The sequence below is a fragment of the Phascolarctos cinereus genome, unplaced genomic scaffold, assembly GCF_003287225.1.
Source record: "Phascolarctos cinereus isolate Bilbo 61053 unplaced genomic scaffold, phaCin_HiC Scaffold_7;HRSCAF=346, whole genome shotgun sequence".
Lineage (NCBI taxonomy): Eukaryota > Metazoa > Chordata > Mammalia > Diprotodontia > Phascolarctidae > Phascolarctos > Phascolarctos cinereus.
In genome coordinates, this window is record NW_027556180.1 from 41,375,909 (window position 1) to 41,401,274 (window position 25,366).

General features: G+C 42.8%; 1 protein-coding gene across 1 annotated transcript in view; it reads right to left on the minus strand.

The window, feature by feature from the left end:
- CCDC39 (coiled-coil domain 39 molecular ruler complex subunit) overlaps positions 1 to 24,865 on the minus strand; it is a 64,823-nt gene extending 39,958 nt beyond the window's left edge. The window contains exons 1-11 of the mRNA XM_020980819.2: positions 24,663 to 24,865; positions 20,935 to 21,054; positions 19,070 to 19,216; positions 15,931 to 16,089; positions 13,300 to 13,392; positions 12,430 to 12,558; positions 6,784 to 6,975; positions 5,006 to 5,109; positions 4,588 to 4,720; positions 2,620 to 2,814; positions 809 to 973 (exon numbers count right to left, since the gene is read on the minus strand). Coding sequence (XP_020836478.1) covers positions 809 to 973; positions 2,620 to 2,814; positions 4,588 to 4,720; positions 5,006 to 5,109; positions 6,784 to 6,975; positions 12,430 to 12,558; positions 13,300 to 13,392; positions 15,931 to 16,089; positions 19,070 to 19,216; positions 20,935 to 21,054; positions 24,663 to 24,752 — 1,527 coding nt within the window. The 5' untranslated portion in view covers positions 24,753 to 24,865. The remainder of the gene's footprint in view (positions 1 to 808; positions 974 to 2,619; positions 2,815 to 4,587; positions 4,721 to 5,005; positions 5,110 to 6,783; positions 6,976 to 12,429; positions 12,559 to 13,299; positions 13,393 to 15,930; positions 16,090 to 19,069; positions 19,217 to 20,934; positions 21,055 to 24,662) is intronic.
- Positions 24,866 to 25,366: the final 501 nt, after the last annotated feature.

Sequence of the window (25,366 nt, forward strand, 5' to 3'; positions counted from 1 at the left end):
ACCCAGTACCCTGGACTCAACCTAGAACTCTCTCAACACAGCCAGGTTTCCCAGATACCAGCTTGCAGCAAACAGACAAACCTGAACTACCAAAGGCCTCTGGTTCCTAAAATCTATCAACTTAAACACACGCACACACACCCACACACACACACCCACACACACACACACACACACACACACACACACACACACACACACACATCCCCACACACACACACACACACACACCCCCCCCACACACACACACCCTCTGTCTGCACATCCTTCTCCTTGAATTGTACTCGACCCCAACCATCCCTGAGCCCAAAAAGCAGGTAGTTTACTAGTACACAGCACAGCTTGAGAGTAACAACATAGTAATACAGCACAAATATTTTCACAATACAGAATGTTTTGCACATATAAGCAGGGGTATGGAACTCAAAAGTCTTAGTTGAGAATTAATGCATCTTTTAATTCTAATAACTATTAAGCTATTAACTACATATAACTAGTAAGTATATATACACACATATATAGATACACACACCCATTCGTATGGATGCATGTACACACACATATACTCTAATATATGTGTGTATGCATTAGAAACTAATATTTTGCGTATTCTTTCAGCCACAAAAAAGAATCATAACAAAGCTAATAACCAACTGTATCAGTTGTAACAGAGTTTGGTAGTCATCATAGTTAGGACTATGTTTCATGAATAAGTCAGTTTAAAAACCTGCTGATTAAAATAAACCAGTAATTTGCTACAATTCATCACAGACTTTTCATAACATAAAAGCAATTTTGATCAAATTACATCAAGCTTCTTGATCTGGTTTTCTAACAGTTCCGACGTATTTTTTTTCTCTTCAAAAGTGTTCCTAAGTTCAACAAGTTTTGTTTCAAGGACCATCTTTTCCTCCACATTAAGTTCTCCCTGGAGCCGTGACATTCGTCTCTCTATTTGCTGAATATAAAAATCCTGTTTCAAACAGTAAAAATAAAGAAGTAAATAAATTAGCAAACAATTACAACTATTTTTAAAAAGCTGTAAACATTCCTTGCTGGGTTTTGGCTTCAGGGAGGTAATTTAACAAGGACACTAGCTATAGTGCAGTTGTAATAAGTGGTTCCTTCATCTTTGGCCGGGGGCCTTCAGTGATGAGGCTGTCTTCTCATCTAACACTATGACAAAGCACGCAGCAGAGGCTATCCACAAGAGGGAAGGCAGCTGGCTGGGCGACCCTGCAGACCACCAGGGACACCACTAAAAAGGGCTACACTAGCCCAGGGAAGGAGCAGAAGGACGCTCACAAATGCCATGAGTGATAAAGGGACTGGGGCAGGTCCTTTTCTAGCATTGCTTGAGGAATCAAACACATAATAGATCAAGAAGCTGAGGAAAAGGATGGGTATTAGATATTAATAAAATAACCAATGGTATAAACATAATTTAAGAAAAAACTCTAAGTAGAACATAAATATTGCTTTTTTTTTTTTTAACAATGAAACCACCTCACTGGTTAAAATAATGAAAAATAAAAGCATGTAAGACAACACATAAGCCTCCTGAACCCCTGACCGAACACACACATCAGGTCCCCATCTTCATCCCCCCATAGTACCAATTCCCTCGGTGGAGGGCTGGATCCCCACCTCTTATCTCTGCTCACACCTACCTTCCCCCTCACTCGGCACTTCATTCGCACATGCAAACACACACACATACAAATCAACATCATCATCATCACCTCCCCTCATATTATACATCTGCCACATTGTCTACCATCCTCCCTCCCAGCTCCCAGCTGTGATCCCAGGGGTACTCCATGTCCCTAGAACTAAACCTGCCTAAAAACTAGTATTCATGAGTTTCATCAGTATATTACAAGCCCCAAAATGTTCCATGCCTGAATTAATTTGGGAAATTTTGGCTTCAGGGCTAGCAGTGAGGACTTCCCAGGGAAGATGTGAATTATTCTGAAATGCAAACATATATTCTGAATCCCTAAATGGTTACAAGGTGAAAAGGACCCAGAAAGCCTGACTGAAGCAGAAAAGGAATTACTCTTGGCTGAGTCACTGCGACTAGCCCTTATTTCCTGCCTCTCTCCAGTACCAAGCTTAGTTTCCAGCTCACTTAAAGCTTAGGGTTCTGGGACAGACAGGTGAAGTACACAAGCTATCCATGACTGCTTGTGGCTCTCAAGAGCGTCCAAGGGTAGACAAAGGGAAAATGGGGCCCACAGTGAATAAATGCAAGCATGGAAGAGATTACTAGTGACTGTCACTACAAAGGAGGCCTCACGGCATAATGGACAGAGAGCCAGCACTGGAGGTCGAAAGCACTGGATCCAAGTTGTGCCCTGGCAGCCTCTGACCAGACAAAGGTGAAACTCCTGTCTCCTCTTACAGGTATAATTCAGCTCAAGGGCCACCAGGCTCCTTTAGAATTCTGTCCTAAGCTCCACTCCTGCCTCCAGCATCTGTTCCACTAATGTAGTGCTGACCTTCTGGGCCCTAGCTCCAAAACTACTGCTTCTTGAGGTGAAGAACACTGGGACAATCACCGCCCTTACAAAAACTAAGTCGGTTGATGTCTGCGAGTGGTTACAGTCATGCCCATACCTGGTTATACATGATCTCCTGCTGCTTCAGGGTTTCCAGATCCAGTTTGTATAAGTGGCGGTTGAGGCTTTTCAGGGAGGAGCGGGTTCCCTCAATTTCGGATACAAAAGACTTCTCCTCATCCATGGCAATTTTCAACTTCTCAACACTTTTGAAAAGCACTTCCTTTATTCTACTCAAATGAGATTCCACATCCTGGGGATAAACATTAAGTTAATTCACTAAATGATGACAGCCTAGAATTCTTTATTTATACCAGCTCAGAGTCTCCAAAGGTGGGCAACTCTTCAGGAAGCCCTTTAAATGACTTACTGGGACTCAGTCCTACACACTGGCAAGGTGGTCATGGGAAACTCTATAGCTCCTTGTCAGTCTCAGGGAGGATGATTATCTAAAATGTTCTCCTTGAGATAAATTCTTCATGTTGAATACAAAGGATCATGGGATTTGGAGTCCAATGCCCTCATTTTATAATTTTTTTAAGATGGGGCATGTTTATCAAATTTCCAGATGTCCCAAAGCTAAGAAGGATGGCTAACACTGGATAACTTAGTCAGGAGCCAAAAAGATCTTGACAAATTAGAGCATTGGGCTATATCTAGCACAATTAAATTCAACGGAGTAAAATGTCAAAGTCTTGCACTTGGGTTAAAAAAGTTAACTTCTCAGGAATAAGGAGGAAGAAGTATGGCTAGAAAGCAGTTTGTATGAAAAAGATCTAATGGTTTTAGTGTACTGCAAGCCAAAGAGGAATCATGAATGTGATACAGTAACCAAGAAGACTTTTTATGCTGATTTTTCCATCTTCATTTTTTCTTTTCTTTGTCTTTAAAAAAAAGTATTTATTATATGGGATGGCTCTCTGGGAAGGGGAGGGAAGGGCACAGAAGGGGATACTGGGAGAAACTAATGTGATATTAAAAAAATTGATAAAAACTTCTTTTAAAAAAGATACTAGGCAGGAAAACTATATAACAGGATTTCTTAGGAACCAGGAAAGGAGAGAATCTAGCTCACAACTGGCCAGGTTGGCTTGAGAGAATAATGTAGGAGAAAGCAAGGACCAGGGACAGTCAGAGTAGAGAGCTGGCTAGGGCACAGCGCCAAGCCCAGGAGGGTCAGGGAAAGGCTCCTTGTCACTATTCTTGATTCCAGAAGAGCCTGCTCTCCATGGTATATAGGTATATAGTTTGTGATAAGTCAAGTCACATGGGTTACTGTCAGGGTAATGCTAGCAAACGTTTAACAACTGGCTCTAAACAAAGATAAATGCATGCACAGAAAAAACACATTTAAGTTTAATCAGCAATATTAACATTTTCTCCACCACTACTTAAGTCTTACACAATCAACAGAACAATGAAGTAAGCCCTGATTTCTACCAGTTGCTGATTTTTGAGGTGCAAAAGCTCACGCTCAGCTCTCTTCAGCTGGTTGGAGCCAGCTCGTGCACACCCCCGCCCCCAGCAGGTGAAGACTCAAAGCCTCTAGTAGAACTATCACACAAAGAGCTAGCTCCATTTTCAAGCCCAGGAGGATGCCGTTTTCTGACCTCGCTAAAGGCTCAAAAATGCCTTGTTCCAGCTCTAGGGAAGAGAGAGGCTGATGGGAGGCAAGCGCACCAAAGACTACACGACCACAAGCACGGATGAGTACAAAGCTTGCGCTAACACACTCGGCCCCCTCTGGATGCACAGGCGAGCTGAAGATGAGGGCCAGGCTGGGTTCTGGGAGGGCTCTGAAATGCCTTCCTGGGCTTGGCCAGAACCCCAGGCAGCGCCCCACCTCTACAAGAAGTCATTGGGGTGCAATTTAGCCCAAGCCCAACAGGGTGTGCTAAGTAATCCCCCAAAGTCCTCCTTAGTCCTGTAAATCCGATGCTATGATTTAGTTCCCCTATGGCCCCCTTCTAAAAAAAATAAAGAAGAAACAAAGAAAGAAATAGGAAAAACCTTCAATTAACTTTACCTTGACGGCTTTTTCCTCCTCTTTCAGTATCTGTTCGATCCTGGCAGCTTTCTCCTCCACACTCATAGTTTTCTCCGTGACCTCTTTTAGCTTTTTGCTGAGCATCTCACTCTGTTCTCGAGTTTCATTCAACCTAAACACATCATTCAGAAAAGTATGAGCAGAAAACTGAGAAGCAGATTGTTCAGAAGAGCCCAACACAGGAGAGCCCGAGGGTGCTTCCTCTGACCAGAGAACCGCTGCTGTCTGACGTGGACTCAGCCACATGATTTTTCTATGGACTAATAATAGGTTGGGGAAAAAAAGTTTATAAAGTTTTTAAATGATATGGCATCTGTCATTTGGAAGCTGTCCAAAAAACATACCACTTTCTAGAAATCATCACAAAATTCTATTTTTTAAAAAAAGTTTTTCTTACGTGTCAGTTTTTTCCTGAATTCTTTTCCTCAGACCCATCACCTCTCTCCGAATAGCTTCCAGATCACTCGACGTTCTAGTCACCGTGGCTTTGAGAGTGTCCAGCTAAGGGTTAGGCAGTAAAAGAGACTCTTCAAGTCAAGAGTATACATGGAAACATTCCCCACCATTTCTTTTGTTGTTGTTTTTAGGCAATTGGGGTTAAGTGCCCAGGGTCACACAGCTAGTAAGTGTCAAGTGTTTGGTCTGAGGCTGCCTTTGAACTCAGGTCCTCCTGACTTCAGGGCCGGTGCTCTCATTCCCCACCATTTCTGAGAAGTTCCACTGCCGACCATGATTAAGGTTTATCCTCAGGCCTCCCACAACGGCAATATAGTTTCTACTGTAATTGACAGATACTGTACTGTTGGCCTTTTATCATTGGCATACTTGGTATAAAGTACAGTGTTTGCTATTTTATCCATAGAAAATTCCTTTGTACATAATTGCATTGAAGAAAAGTTCAAAAATTTGATCCATTATCACTGTGACCACTCATATTAATACACACACCAATATTCTCCCTCTCTCAAAAAGTTTATGTTACATATGAACAGATTATGAAAAAGAAAGCACAAATTTTAAACAATTACTTGAAAAATGTTTAATTTTACTAATAAACAAAGAAATGTAAGGTGCCAGCTCATGCCTATCAAAATTTCAAGGGTAAATGATAAGGCCAAATGAAGTGGTGGAACTATGAGAAAATGAATGTACTTATCCATGATTGCAGTACCAGTTGGTATGATCTTTACATAGAGCAATCTAGCAAGACATGAATCAAAAATATATACCTTTCAACCTCATAAATTCATTACTGTGAATAGACCCCAAGGAAATAATTAAAAAGAAAAAAAGAAATATTTACAAAAAAATGTTTATAGATATGTTATTTGGAAGAATCTCAATGCCTTACAGGTAACAGTCGAACAAAAGATGTCATAGCAATGTAACAAAGTAATTTAATCTCATTAAAAATTACAAATGTGAAGAATGTAAAGAAATATGTTGAATACAAACTAATTCAAAGTTAAAACCCAAACTAGAAAAACAATCTATCTGTGACCTACAACTATATCGTCATTTCCAATGTGTACTTTTATACATATGAATAAGTATCATGGAAGAATTTAGGAGTTACTGAGTTGCCACTGTTATTTGTGTTTAAGCACAGTTTTCACTCTAAATAGTTCTGATTATACTTTTCAATTGGTTTTTATTTCATGCTAAGTATATATAATACAGTTAATATTTAGAATATGTCATACAATACAAGGCAAACCCAAAGTTAGATCTGGGGAAAAGTCAGCAGGTTATAAGATCTTCTCATCCCCAACTCTAGCTTTTTCAATACAGTCTTTTGTAATTTTTTTAAGCTCTAACTAAAAATGTGGAAGGTTTATCCAAAACTGGAAGCTACACAGAGTTTTCAGACGGTCTCTGAGAACACTGTGTAAAACTACTTGCAAATAGGTAGGGAACTATTAATGAAACTCCCAAACTGTAAAGTCCAATTTGGTCTCTTGAGACCCATGCCACTTTGGCTGGTACATTCACTAGCCTTGCACTGGACAGAGGCACTAGCTAGGCTGAAGTGTCTAACATATATATCATGATGCTTTGATTTCAGTGAGAAGGTAGGAATCAATAGCTAGGAAGCCCTCCTTTAATCAGCAGCTAGCTCACTGTCTTTCAGGCCAAACCTCACACACCCAGCTCACACACACCATCTCTGAGTACCTCATCCTGGAGCTGCAATCGATTTGTTTCACAATTTTGATAGTTCAAGCGAAGTTTCAAAGCTTTTCGATCAGCAAGCTTGATTTTCTTCTCAAACTCTGCATTGTTTTCTGTCTCTCTCTCCAAGAATTGGATCTTTTCCTTAACCATGTTTTCTTTAGCTCTTAACTCTTGTTTTGCCTTTGCTAATAACTGGCATAATAAAAAATGCATAATTTTTAGTAAAGGGTACAAAAACAAACACTGAAAAAAGCAATCACATTTTTATTTGCTTTCTTGCTGAATTCACAGTCTATCAGAGAAACTCACTTTGTCATCCCCCATATCTGTGCCTTGCCCAAACCATGCTCCCAAACCCAGAATACACCTCCTTCCCCACTCTGATTCTCAGTCACTTTCTCTACCTTCAAACTTGAGCTCACATCACACCTCCATGAAGCCTTCCCTGACTTCCAAAGCTATGAGTGTCCTCTCTCTCTGTTTTACTATCCCTAGGGCTCAAAATGATCTTCTTACATCGAGATCAAATACAGCATCTCTAACATTTCTGCCTGCCCTAGTTCTGTGCCCCTGGGGCCAAGGGAAGCCAATCTAAACCGTCTTCCACACAACAGTCCTTCAAACAGTTAACCGTGTGCCTGTCTTCCATTGAGTTCCTAAATCTTCTGTCCTCTGGGTCAAATGCCCCCAGTTTGGGCATCCAGTGTTCATCTGGCACAGTCTGCAGGTCACTCGCCATTCCCCCAGCCCTCTTCTGACCACTCTGGCGGCTTCTCAACGTCCCTCCTCAGACACGTGGCCTCAGCAGTTAGGAGTCTTGCAGAACCCTCACCTCTCTACTCTGGAACATAATGTCTCTCATAATGGGAGCTAAACATGTTAATGCCAGATCACAATCTAGATTAAAACTGAACTCAAGGTCTGTTCAAAGACCCAAATCTTCTTCAGACAAAAAAAATTTACTGTGTCTGCTTTGTCTTCAACATTTAAAGTTTATTTTTTAATTCTAATTATAAGACTTTACATGTGTATTAAAATTCATTTAATTAGATTCACCATATCCCTGTAGCCGTCATTCAGCATGTAAGTCTCACTCCCAGCTTTGTGTCATCTGCAAGTTTGAGGAAGATTCCAGCTACACCATTCTCCATGCTACTGGTAAAAATGTCAACTAGAACGGTTAAAGTACTTCCGCTGGGGCCTCCACCAAACAAGTGATGGCTTTGGATTTCATCAGGGAACAAGTCCTGAGCCCATGAAAGTGTCCAACCACTTAATTTTACATCTCTCTATCTTTTCCACAATAATACGGTGAGTTTTTTTTAATCAAATTTTTTGTTAAAATCTAGGTAAACCTAAAATCTAGGTAAACCATCATTCCCCTGATCAGTGTAATAAACATGTCACAACAGAACCTGAGTCTACTATGATCTAGTTTCACAGACTACAGAGCTGCCTCTGGGTGATCACTGCTTCCTTTTCTAAAAGGTTTATACTCCATCCTTTTCATAATACAATCTAGAATTCTGCCAGAAAGCCATGTTAAACTTTACTGGGCCATAGTTCACAAAGTTCACTCTCTTCTCTTTTTTTGAAAACTGGACACCATGTGCCATTTTCCAGTCCTATACCACTCATCCTGTTGCCCATAATCTTTCAAAGATGACAGATAGTGTCTCAGCAATAACATCTCCCAATTCTTTTATGGTACCAGGGATGGAATTCACCTAGATTTAAAGACTTACACTCATCAAAGGCATCTGGGTGCTCTCTTCCTCATCCTTACTTATCTTGGGCCATTTTGATTCTGCCCTTTCCAGTCCAAAGATCACATTTATTTGTTTGTTTGTTTGTTTGTTTAGGTGAGGCAATCGGGGTTAAATGACTTGCTAGAGTCACACAGCTAGTGAGTGTTATGTGTGTGAGGCTGGATTTAAACTCAGGTCCTCCGGACTGCAGGGCCGGTGCTTTGTCCACTGAACCACCTAGCTGCCCCTAAAGATCACACTTATTGGCAGAGGAAAGAGAATCATCAGAAGGGCTGAGCCACTCTGCCTTCTCCCTCAGTGTTCGGTGGTTCCTGCTCTTCCCCTGTTCCACCACCACTACAGACGTGGAAGAGGCCACGGAGGACTGCGGGCCTACAGGTTGTTCTCTGTTTCCTGCACTGCCACAGCCAAAGAACCTATCCACAGGTGGCCAGCTGACCTCCACACTGGGAGGACGTATCGCAGGAGAACTTTGTGGAAGCCATCCCCACACAGAGGCTAAAACAAAACCAAATAAAGCCATCCTGTTGTCCTTGGCTGACGCTGCCCCGCTCTGCTCTTTGGTCCTTCTGACCCGCTTCTTTCAGGTCCACTCTATGACAGCCTATGATTCAGCATTCATCCTCTGTTACGGCCCTGGTTAATGAGGTCCCCAAGCATCCACACTGTTCTCTTTAAAGAGCTCTCTTTTTCCGTCTCCCACCTCTGTGCTTTGGTATAAGTGGTACTCCCCTCCCCAACTACACTGTGCTTCCTCCTCATCTGTGCCTCTCATAACCCTCAGTTTCCTTCAGAGTTCCATTCAAGCCCCACCTCCATCCTGAGGCCTTTCCTGATCCACCCCTCCTCCCCACCTGCCAGCACCTTCCTGCCAAAAACGATCTTGTTTTTATTTCACATACAAGTACTTATATGTATCTGCTGTCTCTACCCCAGAATGTAAGCTCTTTAAGGATGGGGGTTGTTTCATTTTTGTCTTTGTACCTCCAATTTCTGATACAGTGGCTGGCATGGGGGAAGGGAAGAGGAGGGAATAAGCATGTATAGGGCATCTATATGCTAGGCACTGTGCTAATTACTTTACACATATTATCTCATTTCATCCTCACAACAGCCCTCCAGGGCAGGTGCTGTTATTATTCCTATTTTACAGATGAGGAAACTGAGGTAGGCAGAGGTTAAGTGACTTAACCAGGGTCACACAGCTGGTCAGTGTCTGAGGCAGGATTTGAACCAGTGCTTCTCTAACAGGCACTTAACATGTTCTTGCTTATTGATCCATTTCTCGTTATAGGAATTAGTGCTCTTTACAAGCTTCATAGCCCTCCAGGGTGACTTCCTTTCTAGAATTTTAGTCCTTAGAACTTAGTGCTTTTTCTAGACCTACTGCAATCTAAAAGAGCATGTGTATGCATCCCCATCCCTCACAGTGTTTGGCATATAGTAAGCCCTTCATATAGCAAGCACGTAAGGTACCTGGGTGGCTCAGCGGATCAGGCACTGGGTCTGGAGTCAGGAAGAACTGAATTCATATCAAGTCACTTAACCCTGTCTGCCTTAATCCACCAGAGAAGGAGATTGCAAACCACTCCAGTACCTTGCCAAGAAAACCCCATGGAAAGCACTTATGTGCTATGGTCCGTGGGGTCACAAAGAGTTTGATATGACTGAACAGCTGAATAACAATTATACCAAGTATGTTTCCACTCTTTTGGGAAGCTAAGCAGCACAGTGGATAGAGTGCAAGGCCTGGAGTCAGGAAGACTCATCTTCCTGAGTTCAAATTTGGCCTCAGACACTTACCAGCTGTGTGACCCTGGCCAAGACACTTACCCTGTTTGCCTCAGTTTCCTCATCTCTAAAATGAGCTGGAGAAGGAAATGGCAAACCACGCCAGTATCTTTGCCAAGAAAACCTCAAACAGGGTTATGGAGAGTCAGACACGACTGAAATGAATGAACAACAACAAAGAAAATCACTTAGTAATAACTTTTTCAATTCACTGAAGGCAGATGTCAGACTAGTCTTGGCTTTTCCTTACTTCTTTATCACAAATTCTAAAGTGAAGTGGCTCCTTTGCCTCTAGGCTCTCATCATTTCCCCCAACAACCAACCAACAATTAGCTTTTCTGCTTTGGGCTGAGAAAGTGAGAGCACATGTCTAGATAATTATCAGTACTGCACTGTGTCTTGGGTGCTAGGCTGGTGACCTGTTTCCTAAAGTCACTTACTCCTCTTTCTGGGAGGTCTGTTGGATACTCCAGTGACAATATCACTTCTGTTTCCGTACCCCAGTGCTCTCCACCATGCTGTCCCAACCACCTTCTTGGCTCCTCCTGGATTTCTTCACACCAATATATATATTTTAATACACAAAATTCTATTTTCCCTTTTCTGTATCCTATTCCTTTTTTGATCAGGTATATCCCTTCAGATTCATATTCCAGGCAGAAGTCTCATCTCACCAACTTTCAAATTTCTAACTGGATGTTTCATAGACATCGTGAACTCCACAGGTCCAAAGCAATTTGTTATCTTTCCCCAAAAACCCACCCCTCTTCTGAATTCCCTATTACTACAGAGGGTGCTACCCTTCACCCAGACTTGAGATCTCAATGTCATTTTCTTCTTCACTCTTGATCACCCAATGTGTCCCATCAGCCACCACATCCCTTCTATCTTGACAACTTTTCCCCCGTAGGACCCCTTGTCTTCACTCCTAACAGCCACCACCTCAGTTCAGGTCCTCATCACCTCTCACCCAGACTACTGCAAAAGTCTTCGGTTTGATCTCCCTTCCTTAAGTCTTCCCATCTATCTTCCAACCAACAAAGCAATTTTCCACAGGCAATACATTTCAGGAGCTCCCTCAAGGATAAAATAAATACACATTCCTCTGCTGGTCATTTAAGGCTCTTCACAATCTGGCCCTTTCCTATCTCTCTAGCCCTCTTACACATTAATCCTCCATCCAGATATACTGGCCTACTTGCTATTCCTCATATACTAACGCTTCTTCTCTCACCACCATGCTTTTGCACTCGTCCCTCATGCTTAGAATGCCCTCCCTCTTTAGCATCACCTCTTGAATTCACGGCTTCCTACAAACTCTGCTCCGCTGCCACAATGACCATGAAGCCTTTCCTGATTCACCTCCTCCCCACCCCTCAGCTGCTGGGGCCCTCCCTCCTACATTTCATTTATTTTGTACATATTCTGTGTACACTTATTGATACACATGTTGTCTCCTCTGTTACAAAGTCAGTTCCTAGAAGATGGGCGGGTTTCACGCTTGTCTTTGCCTCCCCAGCACTTAGCACAATGCCCAGCCAACTTGTCTTCTTGCATTAGCCACTAGCAAGGGTGCCTTCCCCCTTTCCCTGGGCAACCATAGGAAGGGCAAAGTGACTGCTCATACTGCTTTGAAGAGCTGGGGAGTCACCCACTCTCACCCCTCCAGGAAGACGAGGGAGCATTAAACCTTACCAGGTGTCCTGTCCCTACACCCTCCAGACACCCAGCAGTGCCCTGTAACCTGGCAAGGCAGTCTAAGGACCCCTAGACTTCACCATCCTCCCCTACCATTGAGCCCTTGGGATTTCTAGGCCTTTCTATTAGCCCTGAAGCTCAACTCTCTGAGATGTATTGTCTTCCTCCTGAGGGTAAGGACTATTTCATTTTTCCCTTTATGTGCCTGAATCTCACACGGTAGCTGGCACAAAGGCCAGACTTTATAAATTCACTGAATTGAACTAAACTGACCGAAAGAACTGAATCCTCTAAAAGGTAATCTTTAAAATAATTTTTTACAGTTTGAAGTAAATGAGTCAGATACAAAAGAGATTAATAAAAGCTAACGAATATGCAAGTGGTTTACCAAAGCACAAACATCGATGTCTTTATCCCTTTTTTGCATCTGTTCTATGGTACCTTCCCACTGTTTGATGAGTTCTTGCCTTTCAGCGTGAACCCTTCGAAAATCTTGTGCTGCTTTATCCAGCTCAATCTGCACAATGGTAGAACAAACAGCATAACAAGTCAATAATGAGTCAAGTCAACAGGCATTTATTAAGTGATAGCTGTGTGCTAAGCAGTGGGGGTACAAAGAAAGGCAAAGATGGGCTCTACCCTCAAGGAGAAGAGAAGGAAGAGGAAGAAGAAAAGGAGGAGGGAGGAAGAGCAGGAGAAGGAGGAAGAAGAGGAGGAGAAGGAAGAAGAAGAGAAAGAGGAGGAGGAGGAAGACGAAGAAGAGGAAGAGGAAGATAAAGAAGAGAAGGAGGAAGAGGAGAAGGAAGAAGAAGAGAAGGAAGAAGAGGAAGTGGAAGAAGAGAAGAAGGAATAAGAGAAGGAGGAGGAAGAAGAAGAGGAAGAGGAGGAGGAAGAGAAGGAAGAGGAATAGGAGGAAGAGGAAGAAGAGGAAGACAAGGAGGAAGAGAAGAGGAGGAACAGGAGGAGGAAGAAGAAGAAGAGGAAGAGGAGGAGGAAGAGAAGAAGAGGAGGAATAGGAGGAGGAGGAGGAAGAAGAAGAGGAGGAAGAAGAGAAGGAGGGGAAAGAATAATTGGAGGGAGAAGGAGGAGGAAAAGAAGGGGCAGCAGTAGCAACGAGCATTTACTAAGCACTTTAAAGTTTCCATAGTTTCCAAAGCACTTTACCAATACTTTCTCATTGGATGCTCATGGCCACCTTGAGAGCTAGGAGCTCTTAGGGGACATGCACTTGAATGGGGGACCAACAAGCCATACTGACCTGAGCAGACATGGTCTCGGTGAGCTCGTTGTCCAAAGCTCTTCGTTTCTCATTGCACTCTACCGTCAGCCTCTCGATTTGAAGAATTAGTGCCTGCACACACAAACATAAATGGTTAATCCTGCCTAAAAGCTGTCAGATCCTGGGTCCCATGAAGTTATCATCTATGGCATTTATTCACAACACAGAAAACTAAAAGATGGGTGGATATTCTCACTGTAAGTATGTTTTCTCTAAATGACTAAACTAAGGATCAGCCTGACTCTTCACAGAATGCTGACTCAAGGAAATGATTTCTGCGTCAGTGATAATTCATTTTTTCTCCGTTAAAATCCGTTTCATTTTTGGTTATATTGTTTTGTGCTCACCATGGGCTAGATCTTCTCATTCTTTGCATTCATGATCTATAGGTGGGAGCTTTCTCTGGTCTAAGAGGCCTTGGACTCCCATATTTCTTATTCATGAACCAGATTTTCTTCCATACTTTCACCATTTTCCCCTATGTCTACCTTTGCATTGAAGTCCCCAAGTATCAGAGTATAGACTGTCTTAATATGGATGGTCTTATCAACCTCATCATAGAATTTCTCTACCCAATATTCTGCAATGGTCATTCCCAGAATCACAGAATTTCTGGATAGAAGTACCTCAGCAACCATATAGTTCAATTTACACTCTAAAAAAAAAATTTTTTTGAGGGCAGCTAGGTGGCATAGCAGATAGAACGGTAGGCCAGAAGGCAGGAAGACTCATCTTCCTGCGTTCAAAGCTGGCCATGGACACTTACTAGCTATGTGACTCTGGGCAAGTCACTTGACCCTGTTTGCCTCACTTTCCTCATCTGTAAAATGAGCTGGAGAAGGAAATTGCAAACCACTCCAGTATCTCCACCAAGAAAACTCCAAATGGGGTCACAAAGAGTGGGACAGGAATGAAATGACTGAACAACGAACAACAAATCCTGAGATACCCAACAAATGGTTGGCCTTTGCTCCAAGACCACCAAAGAAGGAGTATCAACTATGTCTCAAGGCAGCCCATTCCATCCTCAGATCATTCTGATTGTTAGGAAGTTTTTCTAGACATTAAGACTAAAATCATCTCTTGGCAATTTCTACACATTGTTTGTAGTTCTGCCTTCTGGTGTCAAGCAGAAAATTCTAGTCCCTCTTCCACATGGCAGATATTCAAGTATCCAAAGACTGCTATCATCCCCCAAGGCTAAACAACCCCAGTTTCTGCAACTCATATGTCATGAATTCAAGGCTGTCCCCATCACAGTTACCTCCTTGGACACTCTCTGGCTTATCAATGTCCTTTCCATAATCTGGGGCCAAATAATGAACACAGTAATTCCACTGTTATCTGACCATGGCACATAACAGCAGGTCTATCACCTCTTCAATCTCAGAAGTGATGCCTCTCCTCTCTTAATGCAGCCCAAGGTTGCATTAACTTTGGGGCTGCCATATCACCCTCCTGACTCATACTAAACTTGAAATCCACTAAAGTCCCCATCTTTTTCAGACTAACTACTGTCTCGCCACACCTGTCCTATCCTATACCTGTGAACCCAATATCTGAAACCCAAGCATAGGACATCTCATTCATCTTATTAGATTTGACTCCAAATTCTAACTTTCCAGATTTTTTGGAACCTCACTCTATCCCTCAGTGTGTAAGCTATCCTTCCTAGTGATATGTTATCTACAAATTTGGTAAAGAATGCCACCAATGTCCTTGTCCAAGTCATTGATCAAACTGTTAAATGGCCCAGGGTGCTTATGCTGGTACAGAAACTGCACTTACTTTCATGATGGTCATACTGTGATTATTTTCCATAATCACTGCAAAACAAGACAACCAATTATTTCATAAAATTACATTTCTTGTTGCCTTTCTTCACATCATAAAACCAACCCAAGTGACTTCTCCATTTGCTTCTCCAAGGACAGCTTTAGTTATACACTCTTAGTGTTCTCGGCCTGCTTTCCCACCTCCATCACTACCAAAGGGAGTGGCCAGAGTCACAGGACTGAGGCCATTTTGGATTTTTTCTTATTTCATGGATTGTTATGGCCAAAGAATTCAGTCTCAAACAGCCAACCTACTGGAGATGAGTTGCTGTGTACTTAGGTATGTAAGCTGGACCTTGGAAAACAAGCCTAGTCATGATAATTAAATAAAGGGAATTATCCACAGAAGGGTTTTTTTGGTTGGTTCCACTACTGTGCCCTTGATTTCCAATGATGTTAACTTCCATTCTGGAGATCTTTTAAAAAACTATTATCATAGCAGCCTCTTTGGGCCATTTTATTATATTTTCAATTAGCCCAGCTATATAATTAGGCTAGCTTGGACAGTACTAATTCACTTAAAATTTTAAAATAGTAAGATTGGTAATATCTGAAAAACTGGTGGCAGTTGTGATTTCAAAACAAGGATGTTATATTTAAACTAATTGTAGACAAACACTGTTAACATCTGTAAATGTCCCAAACACAAAATTTCCTGTTTTCCTGAATGTTTCTTATTGGCTTTATCTAAAAACTGATTAAATAGGTTCTCATTTTCTAACTACGAGTAGAGAGGAAACATTTAAATGGCATCAAAATGCCTTTTCGTACTTACCCGGATTTTGCTCTCGTCTTGTTGTGTGTACTTTTGGAGGGCAAACGCATCGCTGTCTCTGTGAGCCGACTCCTCTAACCAAGCCTCCAGAGCCTGCTGATCCCAGTTCATCTGACACCTCAGACACTCCAGTTTTTGAGAGGTTTTGAATATGATATTCTAATTTCCACAAAAGAAAAATGAAATATGTTAATTATACATAGAAACTGAATGAAGAAGCTCCCAAAATATCTCTATTTAGCTGTATATATGTATATACACATGTATTTAAATCTATTATTAGATATTTATATAGATATCTATGTAATTTATATATTTTGTTACATATCTATATAATTTATGACATATACATGCATTATCTATACATGTATACAAAATACAAATATATTACATATAGACTGCATGCATACATATGTGCATGTACATGCATGCATATACAAAACCTATAGATATCACTTATTAGTGTGATCCTCCAAAATGTGATGTTACTGTTGTGGGCGCTCCCTCCACTGGCCACAGTCATCAGCCTCCAGGCCACAGAAGATGGCCAGCTCCCTGCTAAGTTCCTCAGACTAATCTGGGCTGCTTATCAGACCTGTCACCTGTCCCCATGAGGATCCACCAGGCCTTGCCCTCTTGCTGGCACAGCCCAGCACCGTGCCCAAGCCACGGCGGGCCCCTGGTACAGGACACCAACCTGAGGGGAACAAAGCCATTCATTGGTGGCTCCCAGACAGACAGAGCATAAATCAGCCGCAAACCTGCGTCAGATAGAGCATACTGGAAGGAACTGAGTATTCACGCACAAAGCACCAGGCCCCACGATGGGGAGAATAATGTGAAAGAGAAGACCCAGACTTCAAACTCCATTACAAAGCAGCAGTCACCAACCCCATCTGCTGTTGGTTAAACAACAGACCAGTGAGCTTCAGAAGCAATATAACTCAAAAACCCAGCATTTGAGAAAGTGGAAAACATAAGTTACACAGGGAAAAAGGCTCAATTTGATAAAAACCTCTGAGAAAACTGGAAAGCAATCTGGCAGACATTCGGCTCAGACCAACAACTTATATCGCAATCCACAGGATATTCTAAATGGACGTTGTTTGTTGTTGTCCATCATTTCAGTGGCATCAGACTCCCCGTGACCCCATCTGGGATTTTCTTGGCAAAGACACTACAGTGGCTTGCCATTTTTTTTCTTCCATTCATTTATAAATGAGGAAACTGAGGCAAAGAGAATTAAGTGACTTGCTCAGGGTCACACAGCTAGTAAATATCTAAGGTCAGATTTGAACTCAGGAAGATGAGTCTTCCTAATGTCAGACCCTACACCTGTGCCTACTAGCTGTGCCACCTAGCTGGCTTATCTAAATAGATTCATGATCTTAACATTAAATTAATATTAATACTTAATATTTTAATATTAACACTCAATATTAAATTATACAAATTTTTAATGTTAATACTTAACATTAAATTATATAAAATTTTAATATTAATACTTAATATTAAAATGGTATTATAAAAAATTAGAAGAGACAGATCATATAGCTTTCACAGCTAATCACAGGAGATATATTCTTAACCAAACAAGCCATAGAAGCAATTATAAAAAATAAAAGATAGTTTTGATTACATGAGACTGAAAAGCTTATACACAAACAAAAATTAATGGAAAAACATTTTTCTATCAAATTTCTATGATAAAAGGTTGGTGTTTAAGATATATAAACAGTTAATAAATATATATGACTAATAATCATTCCAAATGGTCAAAGGATATGAACAGTTCTCAAAACAAACTGCAAAGAATTCATAACCACATGAAAAAAGGTCCAAGTCACTAATAATAAGAGAAAGGTGCATCAGAGGTTTCACGTAATACCCCGTAAATGGGCAAAAATGGCAACATTCAAACTTGGAGGGGTTGGGAAAGGAGAGGGACACTAATACTTTGTTGGTGCAGCTGTGAAATGATACACCCATTTTGGAAAACAATTTGGAATTATGAAAATCAAGTGACTAAACTGTCTCTACCCTTTGAACAAGAGAGAATCCACTATAATAAGGCCTGTACCCTAAAGAAGCTATCAATAAGCTAAAAGTTCCTAAATACTCCAAAATATTTATAGCATCACTTTTTTTGTGATAACTAAGAATTCAAAACAAAACAGATGCCCCTCAGTTGGGGAACAGCTAAACAAGTTTTGGTTCCTGCATGTAATGGAATACTCCTGTTCTATAAGAACTGATACATGCGATGAATACAGAGAAGCCTGGAAAGATCCATATGAACTGATGCACAGTGGAGTGAGCAGAGCCAAGAAAATAACATACCCAATGACTGCAACAATGTAAATGGAAAGACCACACCAACAAATCAAAAGTAAATGTAACAAAATTATAAGGATCAAGGGGGACTTGAACGAAGAGCTCTGAGAAGACACCCCCCAACTCATCCCTTCACTAAGTTGAGAGATTCCCACATGTTACAACATTGTACATATTTTAGGACTTTTTCAATGTATTGATCAGATGTGCTGAACTTTTTTTCCTCTCTAAAAATACTATTTATTATATGGGATGGCTTTCTGAGAAGAGGAAGAAACAGGTAATGTCAATAAAAACTTATTTTTTAAAAAAGGATTCTTTAAAAGTTCAATAGGAAGGAGAGTGGAGGGAGGGAAGGAGAGAGGGAGAAAGTGTGGAGGAAGAGAGGGAAAAAGAGAGAAGAGGGAGGAAACACATACACACACACAAAGACAGACAGAGACAGAGAGAATGAGAACAAGGTTCCTGCTTCCCTGCAGTATATAGATATAGATATAGATAGATAGATAGATGATAGATAGATAGATAGATAGATAGATAGATAGATAGATAGGTAGACAGAGAGATAGATAATCTTCTATACTGATTTGTATAAGTTTTGGGGAACAGTTTCGTCATGTCTTTGCTGCCCACAAAAAAAAAACCTCACAAATACAAAAAAACAAAAAACAAAAAACAACCTAACAGCTCTTCTCCTTCCACTGGGAAAATGAGTTTGGTACATTTTGTTTACAAAGATTAGGGAAAAGATCTTACCAGAAAATTCTCAATAGCATAAAATGTTAAATAAAATTAGACCACATACTTCCTTTTCAGCTTTCCTTTCTCTGACTGTAGCCATTTCTTTTTCCATTCGGTGAATCTCATTGCCCACTCGTCCCATTTCTCTCAAAGCAATAGCCTTTAAGTGTTTTTCTGTGTTAATCTCATTTTTTCTGGCTCTGTAAAGAGACTGTGGAATAATATTTACAGGAGAGAGAAAACATTCAATTTTAATACTAAATAAAATGATCTGTGATATACTCCCCCACAAAGATAACTGATAGACCTCAGAAGAAATGCCTAAGTATTGCTGACCAATTTCTCATCCCTCTCAAGTCTGTGCCCAGTCAGACTTCGTCATTATGGGATCATTTGAGCACTATGCAATCAGGTATATGGTCTTGGAATGTTTTACCTCTGAAGCAAAACCAAGAGAAAATATCAATTACAAGAATTTCCTGCTGTTAATGTTGGTCAAGAAGCAGCGTGTCCACAGGGGGGCAGCCTGAGGGTCAAGAAGTTCACAAGTCACTCACCTTCTCAGTACCCCATGAAACTCCCTCAGCCTCTACTCTGCAAACTAGGTGACAATCAGCATTGGACTAAGGAGGTTCCTCAACACAAGTTCCCCATGTTAATGAAATCACTGCTCTAGACCAAAAAACACTGGTCAAGAGCAAGCCAAAACAGCTAACCTTAAAAATCAGACCTTGAAATTCACAAGTCATATCTGACAGATTTAAAATAAAATTTTCCTCCTCCGTATTTCTCCCAATCCAATTCTAGAAGATTCTTCCACAAAACCAAGTTTAAAAGGGTTCTGACCACACACAATCGCCTGGAGAAAGAGGACCAGGCCAAAGATGGCATCTTCTCGAATTCTGGGTCAGAGACTCATGGGCTCATAACCAGTGGACCTGACTAACAGGTCCATTACACTCTCTCCAAGCCTACCCCTTTAAATGCCAGTCTGTAGCAACAGCTCAGATCTCTCTGGGATACCAGAGCTTCCCCCAAGGGCCTTGGACACTAAACCCAGTTTTTGTGACACTGGCTTGATAAGGCTTTCAGGTTTCTTGGTGATTCTTGCCTAAAACCTGTTTTCTTACCTTTTGTCATTACCCTGGTGCCTCTGGGCACTGGGCTAAGGAAGATTCTTTCCTAGAGATATTCCCCCACCACCACACTTACCCCACAAACCCTGGGCTGATTCAGGAGACCTGGTTCTGCTTCTACCGGAAAAAGAGGGGAAACCCTATATTGGGAAATGAAGGTCATGTGAAAAACAAATGATAAGTGACTTGCCCAGGGTCACCAGAGCCAGGAAGTGTCTGAGGCAGGATTTGAACCCAGAACTTTCTAAACCCAAATGTATCACTGCTATTTGCTCTCACACTGCCTCCTTCCCTCCTGGTTGATCTGTTGTAATAACAAGCACAGGGAAAGAGGGAGGACTTGGGAGTGGGAGGAACTGGAGGCACCAGAATGCACTGCTTCTCCTTTGGTAGCACAGAACAGTGAAAAACACCCTTGACTTGGAGCCCAAGGACCTGGGTTCAAATCTCGCCTCTGCTACTTACTACCTGTAGAAGCTCGGGCAACTCACTGCCCCAATCTGGACTTCAATTCTTCATTATGAAATGAGAAGTTTGGACCAGACAACCTTGAAGGCCACTTCCAGTGCCACCCCAGTGATCCCGGGGTCTATCAGTGCAGGCAGATGGTCTGCCGGAGAAGAAAAGGATCCTGGGAGTGTCCCAGTAAAAATGAGGCTCAAGAGCCCCACTGGAGCTCACAAAACCTCCTAGGACCATGGAGGCTTCGCCCTTCGTCTTGAGGGTGGATGGACAGCAGGCAGGGCTCAGCAGTGGGAGCTCTCTGCTCCAGCAGCCCCTCCCTCCTGCTTACCTGGGTGAACATAAACTCCTGATTGACATTTTTTAAATGACACTTCATGGCGCTGATTCTCTCCTCGTAGTCAGAAAGCTGATCTTGCAGGGCTGTCCTCTCACTCTGCATCATCAGCAGCTGTAAGCAAAGGCCCCGGTGAACAGGAATCCTACCTGCTTATGTGCCACAAGGACTAAAACCCCAGGAGGACCCAAAGGCCTTTTCTACATGTGCATCTGGACATCTAAAACCCACTCTTTTTTTTTAAATTATGAAGCAGAATTATGTGATTTCATGACAAGTAGGAGGAAATCAACATAGCAGAAAGTAGGCTGGAAATCAATTACATACAGATAGGAGTCAGAGGGTCCTTGACTAAAATGTATTTTTCTCATTGAAAAACCGTACTCTCAAGAGCTAAAAGGCAAAATTATTCCCAAATGAAACCACATGAGGACTTTCAGCAAGTAGGATAAGTCTAAGGTCACCTCCAGGCACAGAGCAAACCCAGTAAATTCTCATAACAACAGGATGTTTGTTCAAGTTTCCCCTTTCTCCCCTCCAGTTCAAAGCAAAGGTTATACTTGGGCTGCCGTCAAAACACAGCAGAAGAGGACAACCACACATCTGCAGCATACTGACAACTTGTTTCTGAACCCATTCTGTGTATTTTTATAAGTCACTAGAAACAAGTGCGCAGGAAAGCACTTGACAAGGGAGGGAGTTTGTGACATTTGATTTTTTTTTACCAAAAAAAAAAAAAAGTTCTCAGAAGATGATTTGACAGTTCCCCAAATTTCCACTCAATTCTGGTGGGATACTTAAAAAACTAATCTTCCCCATGTAACTATAATGACCAGCTGGGCCCCAGCAGAGATGAGAAAATGCACTTGTCTCAATTTCTTGCCAAGATGGCCAGCTGTGGGTGTGGAACATACTATGAAACTGAACTGAGGTGTTGCTAAGTTTTACTAAGCTGCTCTCTCTCTCTTCTCTGTCTCTCTGTCTCTGTCTCTGTCTCTCTCCTTCTCTCTCAAATCTCTGTTCAAGGGATGGCTGAATGAGGAAGGCAGGGGATGGGGATATATTTGGAAATGAAGGCTGTGTAAAAACATTGACATCAGTTTAAAAATTGTGAATGCCTAGAGTTCTTTCACCTTTTCTTCTTCCTCCAGTTTCTAGACCCTTCTTCACTTTGGTCCCCTATACTGTCTCAGGACACGCTTTAGTTAATACGCTTCTCTGGATTTGGGACCCAGAATTGAACACTCATCAATCAATAAGCACCTATGATGTGACCCTTTTATTTGTCCCCTCTGGGGATGCAAAGACAGAAATGACATAGTTCCTGCATACGTGTATACATAAGCATGTAGAAAAGAGGTCCAAAAGAAATACTAAACGTAAGATGATTGGTGAGAGGGGGGCAGGGACAGGCTAGGCCCATGTAGAAGGTGGTGCTTCAGCTGAGTGTTGAGGGAAGCCTGGGATTCTAGAGACCACACTCGGGGCGTGACAAGGAGACAGCAGGGGAACATTGTCCTTTGGGAGGAGAGCTAGTACATTACATTATACTCAGTGAACCTTTCCTTGGCCCGAAAGACATCCTTGTATTTATGCAGTCTAAGATAGGTAGTATTTTTGGCTACTTCAGCAGGGTCTGCTCACATTAAACAAACCTGTTCAAGTAAAACTAGACAATCACTTTTCCCACAAATGGCTTCCATATCAGGGCTCCCTCATCTTCAATTTTCTAGAACTGATTTTTTTTAAACTCAAAAACAGAACTTTCTAGTTATTCACAATAAGTTAATTTTATTGATTTAGAATAGACCTAAGACTTAGGAGGCTTTCCCAACATCCTAACATCAAGACCAAATTATCCTGGCTCCTGATTCTGCCCCCTGCTGCTCCTGTTCCCCAAACTCTGATCTCCCAGACTAATTCCAACTGCCAGGGCCTTCTCCTATAAAATTACTTTTTATCTATTTTTGTCTGTAGGAACTAGACACAGTGGTATCAGGCTGAAATAGAAATAGATCCCCACAAAAATAATGTTATCTGTTAGCATTTAATCATTTTAATATTTAATCATTTTTATTTATTTCATTAAACATTTCTCAATTACATTTTAATCTGGTTCAGGGTGACTTGGGGAGTTTTGCAGCTGTCATTGAGTTGGATACCAGTGAACTACAAAGAGACAGCATGGGATACAGTGGATTCAAGCACAGCCTGTGACTGATCCTGAAAAAAACACTTCCATCTCTCGAAGGGACAAGCAAGACTCCAAGTGGAGGAGAATGTTCCAACCTGTTCTGATAAAGGGAATTTCCTCACTAAAGAGTTCTCTATCAATAAAATCCCAGGTCCAGCTCATATCTCACACACACACACACACACACATGCTGTCACCAGGGAGAATGGATATTCATCTAGAGCAATATTGTTTAATTTCTGTCTGTCCCCAGTGTCTAATATCTAGTGGGCACTAAATAACCAATACAAAGTGCCAACATTTATATGGCACTTTATGGTTTGCAAAGTACTTAACAACTTACCTCAATTTGACTTGATCCTCACAACTCTATGAGATAGGTGTTATTATCCCCACTTTACAGGAAACTGAGGCAAAGAGAGATTAAGTGACTTTCCCAAGGTCACACTCCCAGAACTACCTAGGGCAGGATTTGAACCCAAGGTTTCCTAAACCCAAGTCCATCACCAAGCTATGTCAAACTGATTCATTCCTAGGAGTTGGTTGGTTTAATATTTAAAGGGCTATAATAAAGCAGGCAGAGAAGGAAGGAAGACTTAGGGTAAGAGACACAGGACAGAAGGGCAGGAATTCTGGACATATCTGCCACTTGAGCTCCTGGCTCCTTCACTGATGTGGCAGGGCTGTCCAGACCCTCCCCTGCCCCTTTCTCCAACCCCTCCCTTGGTCCCCTGACCCAAGAATCTGAACCCAGGCTCCAGGATTCCCAACCTTGACCCCCATCCCAAAACCTCAGCCCCACAGCTAGGTGGCGCAGTGGATAGAGCACTGGCCCTGGATTCAGGAGGTCCTGAATTCAAATACGGCCTCAGACACAAAATACTTAATGACTGTGTGACCCTGGGCAAGTCACTTAACCCCACTGTCTAGCCCAAGGAAAAAAAAAACAGAAAACATAACAACAACAACAACAAACAAACAAACCAAAACCTCAGCCCCAGATCTCACTGAGCCTAGACCCCCAATCCCCATCCCAGAGGACCCTGGCTCTCTGACCCACATTCCAGATCTAAAACCTTAATCCTAGGACCTTGACTTCAGACCCCCAAACTTGGCACTTTGACCCTCCAGTTCCGTGATCCTCCAACCTCCATTCCCCATAACCCTGACCCTAGGACCACTGGCCTCTGGACTCCTGACCCTGACCCCTGACCTCCAGGGTCCCAGACCTCCGACCTTGGACGCTGGGTCCCCGTACTCCCAACCTCAGCACCTTCATCTTCCCAACCCAAGACGCTGCCACTTACCCCTGGCCCCAGGACTCCTGACCACAGCTTCCTGACCCTCAGTCCCAGGATCCCCGACTTCGGCCCTCTGACCCTTGGCCCTAGGATTCCCAAATCCAGCCTCAGTCTCCAGACCGCAGACACCGAGCCTCAATCGTTTGACGCCAGACCCTCGACCCCCGACATCTCGACCCGGACCGGCTTCCGTCTGCCCACCGAACCCCGCCCCAGGTCCCGCTCACCGTAGCCTCCAGCTCCTTGTTGCGCTCATCGGCCACGGGGATGGCAAAGCCATCCTCCCAGTGCAGCTCGGCCAGGAAGTCCCTGCTCATGCTGGCGGCGGCGGCGGCGCTGGCGCCAAGACCCTGAACCAGCGGATTCAACTCCCTGAAGTCGGAGCCGGCTCCTCACAGGCAGCCAGGCAGCCCTAGCAACCTCTCGGCGCCCTTGGTTACCAAACAGGAAGTGCCTCGGGAGGGAGGAGGGACTTCCGCCACGATGGGGTCGGGACTTTGGGCCGAAAGCCCGGGAACCTCGAGCCTGATTGGCCGAACCGCCTCCTGGCTCTGCCTCCCGACGCAGAGGCGTCTTGCCCGTTTGAGTGCCCGAGGAGCCAAAACACTGCAGGGCGGGAAAGGGAGGGGCGGAGACAGGCGCCCTGATTGGTGTAACAGGGAAGCACGTGCGGCGTGGTCCACCAATGGCTGACCTTATTAAGAGGCCCGAGCCTATTTGTAGACACTATGTGTCTATTGCCCTGGGTGCAGGAGCAGCTTCTAGGCTTCTGCGCGTGGGAGGCCAGACACTGTGGGAGGCGTCCTTGCGTGGTCCCTGCCTCCTCCTTCACTCTCTTCCAATCCTCCCCACACGCTGCGGACTGCCTCTTTCAGCCAAAAATGCCCTCTTTAGTTTGTGGGCATCTCCAGGTCGCCCAAGCTAAGCCCCC